The sequence below is a fragment of the Archocentrus centrarchus genome, chromosome 15 (assembly GCF_007364275.1).
Source record: "Archocentrus centrarchus isolate MPI-CPG fArcCen1 chromosome 15, fArcCen1, whole genome shotgun sequence".
Classification (NCBI taxonomy): Eukaryota; Metazoa; Chordata; class Actinopteri; order Cichliformes; family Cichlidae; genus Archocentrus; species Archocentrus centrarchus.
This window is the reverse complement of record NC_044360.1, coordinates 25,359,661-25,371,372: the sequence shown is the minus strand read 5'-3', so window position 1 is coordinate 25,371,372 and position 11,712 is coordinate 25,359,661. Positions and strand designations below refer to the sequence as shown.

Here is an 11,712-nt window from a genome sequence, read left to right as displayed (position 1 = left end):
TAAAGACTTAAGTGTGTGTCAAGAGGCAGCCAAGATGATTAGTTATGCTATATTAATCTAACATTAAGACCACTTCACTTCCATGACCTGGTGATTATTGAAGACACAGAGCTGTGGTTTATACAGTTTGTTTATTAGTGTATCCAGATGTGTGAGTAAATGCATATGCTAAAGTGTAAACTCAGTACATTTCTAGATTTGTATCATGTTTCAGCCGAGTCTGCTGTAAAGTTTTCAGTTGACTTTTTCAAAGTACTCCTTGGATCCATCTGGTGTTGGTTTGATCTGAAAAGCAAACATTACATAAGACTTGTTGTAGACAAAGATATTTTTTAAAAAGCTAATTAAAATGTTTATTATATCTAATGCACCAGGGGTACTCACTGTTGGGGAGTCGGGGGTCCAGCTGGCTGGACACACCTCCCCGTGAGTCTCCACAAACTGGAAGGCCTTCACCAAGCGCAGGGTCTCTTCAACACAGCGGCCCACCGGCAGGTCGTTCACACTCATGTGCTTCACCACACCATTTGGATCAATGATAAATAGGCCCCTAATAAAACCAGACAGACATCTTTCTAAACAAATGTTGCCTCAATATTACCATTTAATATTGAGGCAACATAAATACAACAAGTTACAGATGGTATTGCAACACTTGATATGTCTGAATACACCCAGCAAACGAGAGGAAACAATTTAGAGAAATAAGTATTTGATCCCCTACAACGCTGTCAGAATTCTGCTTCCCACAGATTACAATCAATCGATTACAGATACTCCTGATCTCAACTCATATGAATAAAGCACACCTTTCCACAGCCATGGGCAAGACCAAAGAGCTGTCAGGACAAGATTCTAGACCTGCACAAGGCCAACAAGTTTGGTGAGAAGAAATATATGTGCCAGAAATATCAACTATAGATGACCATCAGTCACCCTCGGTCTGGAGCTCCATGCCAGATCTTGCCTCATGGGGTGAGGATGATCATGAGAAAGGTGGTGGATCACCCCAAAAATACATTGGAGGAGCTTGTTAAGGATCTGGAGACAGTTTGGACCACGGTCACCAAGAACACCACTGGAAACACACTACGCCGTAATGGATTGAAATCTTTCAGTGCCCACAAGGTCCCTCTGCTCAAGAGGGTACATGTACAGGCCCGTCTTAGGTTTGCCAGTGAACATCTAAATGATTCAGAGAAGCCTTGGGAGAAAGCGCTGTGGTCACATGAAACCAAAATCAAGCTCTTTGGCATCGACTCGACCCGCCGTGCTTGGAGGAAGAAAAATGCAGAGTATGACCCAAAGAACACCATCCCCACAGTCAAGCACAGAGGTGGAAACATTATGCTTTGGAGCTGTTTTTCTGCCAAGGATACAGGATGACTTCAAGGGTTCAGAAACAAGGGTTTCTCCATCAAGTACTAAGTCATGTTTTGCTTGGGGATCAAATACTTTTTTCACTCAATGACATGTAAATCAATACATATCTTTTATGTAATGTGGGGGTTTTTTTCTGGATTTTTTTGGTTGATATTCTGTCTTTCCATTAAAATAACACTACCATAAAAATTAGAGCCTGTTCTTTGTAAGTGAGCAAACTTCAGCAGAGGATCAAATAATTATTTCTCCCCACTGTACTTTAAAGCGTGCTGCATACTGTTTCCTGTCTTCAGATTCAAAGCGCCCCAGTTCCCTGGGTACTGAAACCAACAGTGACAGCAGCAGCAGCAACGTTATTAATTTGCAGATATTAAAAGATAAAATAAAATAAAATATAAGTTGAACTCGATGTGCTTTTATTAGGTCAAACTTTTCTCAAATCCACTATTTTCTACAACTGTACTATGTGGTCTTCAGATATTTCAGTGAGCTCAGCAGATAAAGCTGGTCTGATGTTTTCTCTGAATTTATTTTGGGAATTAATGACAAATACAATTTGGAAGCTGTGGGTGTGAATGTGTGACATGTTTGCCATTTATTGCTTTTCTACAAATTGACTTTGCAGAATAAAAGTAAATAAAAGCCATGAGGATAGATCTTGAAAAAAGAACAGTCTGGCAGAGACATTCCTGAATGGCAAAAATCAAAGAAAAAACAGGCTTAATGCTTTCTGTAAAAAGCAGTCTAGATAATGGCATTCGTCCCATGATGCATATTAGCAGATGCAGTAGATTCTTCTTGGGTTCTTATCACAGCTGTGCACATTTCTACTGGTCTGTGTTTTATGGCTTCACAGTTTCTTCCAACAATAATCACCACAGTCATAAAGTCTGCTGTAAATTCTATTTAAATAATTTAAATGGTAATATATACTGCAATGTCCTGTGTGGCAGTTGCGGACTGCTACCTGTTTCAGAGCACATAATGACCCCACCTCAGAGCGATTCCTGGACCTTCCAGCAGCACAGCATAGTCTCTGGAGATCTGCTTGTTGAGATCTGAGAGCAGAGGGATGTGGATGTTTCCCAAACCACCAGCCTGAGAAAACATAAAAAGATATATGAACACAAATGCTACATAGTACTCCTTGTAATATTTTAACAATAACAACATCTGAGATTATTTCACAAGCTCCTTGAAGTTCTACTACAAAGAACACACAGAGATCTGAACCTTGTCCCGTGTGCTGGTTACTGAATAATCATTACACTGTGAACGCACCTTTCGTGGGGTGTTGATCCATGCCAGGTGGGTGAAGTGAGAGTCCACAGACACGCCGACCACCTCACAGTTGACATCATGGAACTCATTGGCCTTGTCACTGAATGCGATGATCTCTGTTGGGCACACGAACGTGCTGCGGTGTAACAAACAGAATAAATAAAGCACTTATTAAAATCACAGCAAATGTGCAGAGATACTTGAAAATGTTAGAATATTAATATTGACATTTTATTCACTTATTCATCTCATGCATGTCTGACAGTTATTCCCATCACAAATACTCACAAATCCAGTGGGTAGAAGAAAAGGACCAGGTATTTGCCCTTGAAATCAGCAAGGCTCATCTCCTTGAACTCCCCATTGTGGACAGCTGTCCCTTTAAAAGCAGGAGCAGGCTGGGTGACAGCAGGGGCCCATCTGGAAGTGCCTGATATAGAAAAGTCAAACACCATTTATTTATTTATCAGCATAAGATATGCAAAAAGTCTTCTTTTTTGTTCATTTGCCTTCGTAAATGACTGACTAGAAGATGCATGTTGTGTAATTTCTTGTCATCTGGTTAATGTTTGGCTTGACACCAAAATACAAACATCTGCACTGTTTGTGTGTTAATGGCGGGGGGGAAAAACAAGGCTTTTTCAAGTGTGGAGTACAGACACATCAAACTGATGACTTTTACAGTTATTTTTAATGAATGCATCTTTACAGGAGCCCAGACCTCCTATTTCTTTTAATGTCCTTTAATGCCTTTAATGTTAACTAAAGAAAATGTAGTGGAGTTGCAAAGATGACACTATTAAGTCAATGTTATGAAAGATTCTGTTGTCTAAATGAGTCCAAGAAAAATCTGATAGTGAACTAATAAAAAGCTGGATTATTCTGTCACATCAATTTAATGTCAATAAGGATATTTTGTGTCATATGTAATCCTTTTTTTCTTGTACACACTCCAAAATTTGTGATATTATTGCAAAGCTAAAATTTTTACTTTATACCACAACATCAGACAATTAAGCAGAGCCCAACCAAGAGGTTGATAGGCCAGTTTTTCTTTTTTTAGCAGACATTGGCGTGCAGTCTTCATAGCGAGAGAGCTCATCATAATGACCCTATCATTTTTCCTGTCCAATATAACTAACCAACTGTGTATATACATGTAGATAATACTGCCTGATATTGCATTCTGAAGAATATGACTGATAAAAATAGTAAATCATTTTATCCTGGGAAGCAAGTAATTTACATAATTTCACCTGTCAGTTATTTGATCAGTTAACCAATTAATAGTGCAGTCTATTACAGGACAAAACAGAGAAAATTACTCATAACAGTCTCCCGGCACCAAATCTGGCAGTTCCATTACAATCTGACTGCATGCTGTGCGTTTTGCTTCTGTACGTACTGGTGGAGAAACAGGATCTCTGGAGCGCAGGAGCGGTGAGGACTCTCGCTGCTCCGCAGGCTCCATGCTGACAGGCTGCTGCGACTTTCAGCCCTCCTGCTGCAACCCTCGCCTCAAAAATAAACAATAAAAAGACATCAGTACAACATGAATAATCCATAAATACTCTGGAAAGATTTTTAGCTCTTTTAGGTATTAAGCTGGCATAACTCATTTTATTAACTGCAGCTGTGGTTTAGGTGGGTGACTGGAGCATGAAAACGTGTCGCTGCTTTCAAGCTTGCAGATGCATTAAAGGGTGTTCAAACCAGAGAAAGAAGGTGTCCTCTATGAAAGGAAAATGTCCGTTAAGTTGTGCTTTTCCATGGTTCTCCTTCACTTAAGAATGTAGTGAGCAAAGGTGAAAGTGGTGCTTAAAGCAAGATAATTCGACATTAAACAAAACTCGTTAAGAAACCTTCACAAATGAGAGGTTCTCATGAGCTCAAGTTCAGAAAACTGAAGGACTAAACCAACAGTTTCTCCAGACCAAACAAAAACCATGTGCTAAACCTTCAAAGGTCTTTGTGAGTACCTCTTATTCTCTCAGCAGCTAGAGCTACACTCACACTGAGATGTTCCAGCACTATGTTACATACATATATTACTACATCTCCGAGGAGCACACTTTGAATACTCCTACCACACATATACTGCTGCCATAAATAGTTCAAAAACATATGTGCCACTTTCACTTTTGAAAGCAACTTTTCTTCCAACACAAGTTATGAATTATTTAACTGGAATTATTTTTGCTACACTGTACTGTTGTAGCGTATGCTACGGTGTCTTCTGGAGTAGCTTCAGGAAAGATTCCCACTGCGTGTGCGGAGATGCTGTCATACCAACACGCACCACCTTTAGGTAAGAAATTATTTTTCCATTCAAAACTTGTTGAACCATTTGCTTAGCTGGGATATCAAAGGGAATTTCTGAAAATAGGAAGAAGCCGAGTCTGCATCGCTCTAAAAGTTTCCAAGTCAACCACTTGCACTGGCACCAGAATCTGTGATGCCACAGCAGAGGGTTTATATCAGCAAGTGCTGTTACTAACAGAAGGAAAAATAAATCACATGATTTCTGCTAAATAAATACGTTCTTAAATTAAAATGGTGAGTCCATGTCATCCTCGTGCGCTGCCATAACAGTAGGGAGCGCACGGGTCCTGCTCACTGGCAGGTTATCAACAACAAACTGAGTTTCTCCAACTCTTCCCCTCCTGCTGCATCTGGAGCAGCTGTCTGACACTCAGTTTCATTTCCTCATTCATACAGTTGATATCAAAGCTCATACTGAAGCACATTCATGTGCAGAAAAATAAATCACATTGAAATCCCAGTTAGATGTTATTTGGTATATTTAACCTGACCGCTGACAGACACAACAAACACTGGACCTCAAGGATTTTATCGTTAGCTCAGAATAAAATTTATAGGCTACATCCTAACAAAACAGGCTGTCAGACAGTTCCCCTGCACTGAATCAGTTTATGTGTAGAAGAACAACACTGATGGACAGGCAGATGTGGAAGGTATTCTAGTGAATCGGACAGCAAACAGTGGCTGAAGCTCCTGGAAAAGGACCATTGTCACCGCCAGCACCAACTCTCAGATATAAATCATTCTCAATTGCAAAGAAAAGAAATGATAAAAACAGGGCCAAAGCACGTGTAGATTTCCACCGCAGGAGACAGCTTTAGAAGAAATGATCACGCTGAATTAGGTCATTTTCTTCTAGACTGGAAATATCATAGCTCTTAATGCAGGTAAGTGTGCTCAAGTGACATTGGGAGTGGACTGAACTAATTGAATTTAGCCTAGGCTGCAGGTACAGCGTGTTCATGTTGAACATATTTACATGTTGAAATATTGTATCAGTATCAATGTCAAGTCTGAACCTAACCATGTTTTTCACTGCAAATCACTAAAAATCAGTCTTACTCAGGCTAACATCATCAGTCCAAAAGTAAACTGTGGTCTTTGCATGAAGCATAGTTTATTTGTTTCCTGCTTTCACTGCCCCACCTGTGCTAATGCAAATATATGCAAATGTAGCCACCATAGCTAGGATTATGCACTTGTGGAGGGGAGGGGTAAGAAAACAATTCAGTGGACTGCAATCTAGTGGTGAGACTTTACACACTGTACCTTTAAAGTAAAAGTTGAGCCTTTTGAACCATGTAGACTACAAGAGCATAAAATTAAATGCAAACTGCCAAAAATAATAAACAATTCATAACTAGTCTGTGCAACAACATGGTTGACTAATAGTTTCCTATTTCAGCTGCTGAGTGGCTCTTTAATGGCAGGGGGCAATCTTCTTTTAGTACCATGTCTCCCCCTGATGTAAAGGAACTTAAAGTGGATATTAAGTCAAGGTTAGGTTCAGCGGTTGTGTAGGCTGCTTTCTGGAAAAGCCCCCAGCTCTGTTTGTATTATTATTGATAACAATACTAAATTTGAACCTCTGTTGTGTTCCCGCCTTCCTTTCTTTAAGACTGTGTGTAATTAATGAGATTAATTGCAGGTGCGTCACCATGTTAACTTGTATAAATTGCTATACAAGCGTCTGAAAACCTCAAAAACATAGATTAATTAACGCAACACATAACTTTTATAATTCTTAAAACACAATATGGCCAAAATAACGTTTCAGTATAACCATAACCCAGCTCGTTACTCCTGTATTTCTTGCGAAGCGAGGCTGGCGCACTCGCCGCGGGTTGGTCAGGTTCACAGCAGCGTCAGCGGGTCCGCAGGTTCAAATGTGAAGCACACACACGCGCGCGCGCGCGAGCGAGCGCAGAGGAGACTTAATTTTTAAAAATGCCTGCTATCCACACCGATTAACGAGCTCCTCACTTATGTGCAACAGCGCCAATAACAAATAGGCAGTAAGGTTAAATGAAATCGAACTTACAGAAGTCCTCAGCAGTTTCCCGATGGTGGCTGCCATTTTGGATTATGTCACTGGAGGCAGAGTCGAGCAGATTATTGCGTCCTTTGCGCACGTGCTCACTTCCAACCTGACCTCGGAGGGGGAAAAAAAGTTATTTTAAAAACTAATTGTGTTATATTCTGCTAGCTCGAGCTGTCAAATGCGGGGACCATAACACACATTTTGAGACAAATTATGGTCCAAAAAAAGAAAATACTAGAAATTAAAGTCATGCTGCCTTCAGGCACACTTCTAATGTCGAGAAAATATTTTGAGTGAGTGAAACATGAAACTTTACAAGATTTTTTGCTTTTTTTTTTTAATTCAGATTTTATTTATTTGGCCATTACAAGGTGACGGGTCCTCGTGCTCGCTGTTGAACAAACTGAACAGAAAGCCGCTGGGTTGTAACTGAAAATACAGCCTCTGATATATCCGACATCCCTAAATGTAGCATCAACCTCTGCGAACACGTGATTTTTGGCGGAAGTCGAATCCAATTAGAACCTGACCTCAAAAGCATGAGAAATGCATGCTTGCTGGCCATGTACTGTGTTAGTGTTACTGCGGGTGATTTAATTCATGAAAAGTGAATGTACTCGCTGTCCTAATGGATCCTAATCTGCTGTACTGGAAAGCAGAGGGACAGGTAACTGTACACAGCAGTGTTTAAACACGCATAGCATCGGCTCTCGCATTAGTTCCCACGAAATTAGTTTCTCTCATACGCGTTCCCTCTTTTACAGTCTTTTCTCCGTCGGCTCAGGATCTGGGTTAATCTTCTTGATCCAACCCTCCTGCTCTCTTCTGACGTGAGTAGCAGCCACTGCGGTGATCTGATATTGTGAGATGAGTGGGAAATACCTGGTGTTTACCTTGTGATTATGCTTTCCGCAGCCTGAAATACAAAGGGCTCACTCTCTTTTCGGAAGCGGAGAGAAACTAAATGAAAAGGTCAGATTATGTGTAAGAATCTAAGTGTGCAGGGGTCACTTAGACAGCATTATGAGCCTGCTGCAGATTGTTTAACCCCTCGTTTCATTTGCTCCTCTAGGATGAAGCTGCACTGACAATCTCACTTGTAAGTCCTGTAAGAAATGACCTTCAGTTAAGAATTCCTCTGTATCAATCTGGTTATAGTATCATTAAATGGAAGGAGCTATGTTGTGCAGATGTGATTTGTTCAAAAGAGGAAAATTTCCTGATGACTAATTTGTCTTCACAGTCATCTGTCCACTCTGATTCTGGGGCTGCTCTTCCACTTATTTTTCGCCCTCCAGGTAACAGATTTTTACAAGCACACACGCAGATACATACATTTGCAGTGCTGTCAGTTCGAATGTGTGATATGGATTTAAATTGTTAAAGATGTTACAAAGGCTGCAGACTTTCAAATAATGAGGTCAGCATACACCTATCAGCCATAACATTGTAGCCGCCTTCTTGGTATTGTGTTGGTGCTAAGATGGCAGGCAGTGGCGGTGCAACTCTATATTCTGAGCCTTTCTCTCAGAGCCACCGTTGACTTTTTCAGCAGTTTAAGAGAGTAGCTTGTCTGTTGGATCGTACCACACGGGCTGGCCTTCGCTCCACACATGCATTGTGAGCCTTGACCACCCATGACTGGTTCACTGCTGTTCATTCCTTGGACCACTTTTGATAGATACTGACCACTGCAGACCTCGAACACCCCAAAAGAGCTGCAGTTTTGGAGATGCTCTGACCCAATCGTCTAGTCATTGCAGTTGGGTCCTTGTCAAAGTTGCTCAAATCCTTGCGTTTGCCCCCCCCTTCTTTTTTTTTTTCCCCTTTTTGTGCTTCTGTCTCATCACCATTGAGGATGGGATGTTCGCTTGCACCCACTAACAGGTGCCATGATGGAGAGGTAATCTGTGTTATTCATGGCCTGTTAGTGATCATAATGTTATGCCTGATCGGTGTATATACAAGGAATCAATGTGAGCCAACAGCTCAAGAAGAAGAAAGAGAAGGGAGCTAAAATAACCTGTATCAGACTGAGGGGTTACACCAAAGTCCAGTATGTCTGTGAATCAAATGAAAGCTACCTCAGTATTGTCCAAGTAAATAAACACAATAGGACCCCTGTAAGTCATTACTTAAATGTGTACATATAGCACATAGTATTTGTAATATTATACTGTGCAAAAGTCTTGACACCCCACCCCCAATTTCTTTATATTCTATGAAAAAAATAAATAAATGCAACAATTTATTGAAACTTGTGTGAACATGCATGTAAGGCTAAAACTGAGTTTGTAAAGTTCTAACCAGTCTGAAAGTGAGTTTCAGTGGATCAACAAAAAATCGAGTCTGGCTCCTTGGAACCCAAATATAAAGAAATGAGGGGTGGCTCAAAACTTTTGCACACTGAAACAGTTTTACAGGAGATTCTGATGAGTTTGTCCATCTTCTTTCCAGCATTGTTTCCAGCAACAGGACCTTTGGTAGGTCTCTAATCTTCTACTTGTATATAATTTTCTGTTTTTTTTTTTTTTTCTTTCTAAAATAACATTTTTTTTTTCTGTCAGGTTGTTGCCAGTCTTTTGCCACATAGCACTGTGAAACCTGCTTTATTTTGGCAGGTAATAAAAACTATTCATCACATTAATAAAACTATATTATACACAACCAAAGTTACTAATGACAAACACTCAAATGTACTCTTTCAGTTTCTGCTGCAGAGTTACAGCGCTGGGTTCAATTTTGCAAACAGAAATTCTTCATCAGAGCAGGTAATGGGTTTAGTTCAGTAACACAAAGGGCTATGGATTCATTTAATTTTAACCATATTGCTCTCATTTGCTTCAATCATTGTTTTTAAGTCTTCTTTCTCTAATCGTGAGCCCCCCCCCCTCTGTTTCTGCCCTTATCTCTCACCACCAGGGGCAGAGCATTTCTCTGAAGCAGCTTCTGTTGATAACTGGTACAATCTCCTATTCGACATGTGCAGGGGTGTGTACATTTTGATGGTGCAAATGGTAACTGCAGTGCTTCAAGTAAACTTAAGTTTTTCAGCCATTGTTATTTTGTATCTGATGTTTCAGGCCCTTCCTCAGATTTTTATTAACAGACTGGGTGTAAGAAGCCCAGCAGTCCAGACTTTCTTTAGGTCAATATTACCAATCCCTCTCTCAGGTAAGTTCTGTACGCTGAATGCAAGATGCTGTACTTACTGCATAAATAGTATACATTATAAGTTCATCCCAAGGCAGACGCAGCATTTAAAATAGACCTATAAGTGTGAGCTCACTGGCACATGAACTGAATGAATATCCACCATTTTAACAGTATATAGATCACTGAAAATAAGGAAAAGCCTAATTGGTACCCTACTAGAGCGAATTAACTGGCATCGTTACTGTGCTGTGATGTCTGTTACCCTCCCCAGCTACTCTGGCCTTCTTCAATGTGTTCACTGTGAGAAGTGAGGAGTCAGAAACTGGGATCCAAGTGTTTGATCACAATGGAAATCCTGTTGGCATGTCTAAAGCAGCTGGAGAAAAGGTATATTTAAAAAAAAAAAAAAAAATGTACAAAAATCAGTAATTTAAAATCTTGATGTACTGAGTATCTTTTTCTTTTTTATGAGGCTGTGAGGGAGACTGCCTTGTCCAGAGCGGCACTGTTCGGTATGACCGCCGCCGTTCCTAATCTGCTGGTTTTACTCATGAAAAGGTCAGCCTTTGTTAAAGCTGTCTTTAACATCAGCTGAATAAAACCAGGTTTGACCAAACAGATTTTTTCTTTCACAGAGTCAGACCTTTCCAGAGGAACTCTCTGCTTGTTGCTCCTTTCCGACACATAAGCACTGCACTTGTCCTTGGCCTGATGATTCCCATTTCATTCAGTCTCTTTCCACAACTGGGAACGGTAAGATTCAGGGTCTGCTCTCATGTTTTTGGTTTTTCCTTCGTGTGATAAACTCTGCTGACACTGACCTTGTTTTGCAGATAAACAGGGAGCAGTTGGAGGAGGAGCTGCAGGCTGCAGCAGTTGGCAGACACTTATTCTACCACAGAGGACTCTGAAAAGCAGTTTTTGGATAGAAGAGACACAATCTACTGAAACACGTCAGGAAATGCCCCGTCAAAATAATGCAAATAAACAATTTGTTTCAAGCAACAAAGTGCTTTCTGATAGAAATTTATTTCACTTGGAATATTAGTTGGATTTATGGATATAGCAAATATTACACATCTTCATGAAAATATATTTAGTTTTCAAAGTTGCATGAGCATTTCTATGTGTTACCCTCACCTGAAATACTGTAGCACAAACAGTCTGTTTGGCAATGTGGTAAAAAACAAAAAAATGGATTCAACAGTAAAACAATGGTGTTAATGACAGATTTATAAAAAAAGGGGGGAAAAAAAACAGAACCTGGAAAATAAGACATAATTATATACAAGTGAATCAATGTGGGCATGGAAGCATTAATTGTTATTCAATCAGCTGAAGACTGATGTGGAAGCTGTTAGTATAACTGTGTGCTTCTGTTTCAGTTCTCCATGGCACTAATGTCATTAGTAAAATATTAAATGACATTATTTAAAAAAAAAAATGTTGTGCAGTGTCTATTACACTTGTAATCTGATTACCCCATTACAAAAACTGCCCGTCACAGCTGCACACATCTCTAACAGCAC

The 11,712-nt window shown here is 40.1% G+C and overlaps 2 protein-coding genes across 2 annotated transcripts; one reads left to right on the top strand and one right to left on the bottom strand.

Annotated features, from left to right (window-relative positions):
- Positions 1 to 112: 112 nt before the first annotated feature.
- On the bottom strand, positions 113 to 11,045 carry prdx3 (peroxiredoxin 3). The gene is made up of 8 exons (XM_030747505.1): positions 11,005 to 11,045; positions 7,028 to 7,133; positions 4,070 to 4,181; positions 2,953 to 3,094; positions 2,665 to 2,800; positions 2,378 to 2,481; positions 385 to 550; positions 113 to 285 (listed from the first exon to the last, which is right to left on the bottom strand). Exons 2-8 carry the CDS (start codon positions 7,061 to 7,063, stop codon positions 235 to 237), a joined length of 747 nt encoding a protein of 248 aa, XP_030603365.1. The 5' UTR covers positions 7,064 to 7,133; positions 11,005 to 11,045; the 3' UTR covers positions 113 to 234.
- sfxn4 (sideroflexin 4) lies at positions 7,516 to 11,192 on the top strand. Its single transcript, XM_030747504.1, has 14 exons — positions 7,516 to 7,694; positions 7,792 to 7,857; positions 7,943 to 7,999; positions 8,100 to 8,126; positions 8,271 to 8,325; positions 9,485 to 9,510; positions 9,595 to 9,648; positions 9,736 to 9,798; positions 9,950 to 10,018; positions 10,111 to 10,201; positions 10,455 to 10,570; positions 10,656 to 10,741; positions 10,819 to 10,936; positions 11,017 to 11,192. Exons 1-14 carry the CDS (start codon positions 7,656 to 7,658, stop codon positions 11,092 to 11,094), a joined length of 945 nt encoding a protein of 314 aa, XP_030603364.1. The 5' UTR covers positions 7,516 to 7,655; the 3' UTR covers positions 11,095 to 11,192.
- The last annotated feature ends 520 nt before the right edge of the window (positions 11,193 to 11,712 follow it).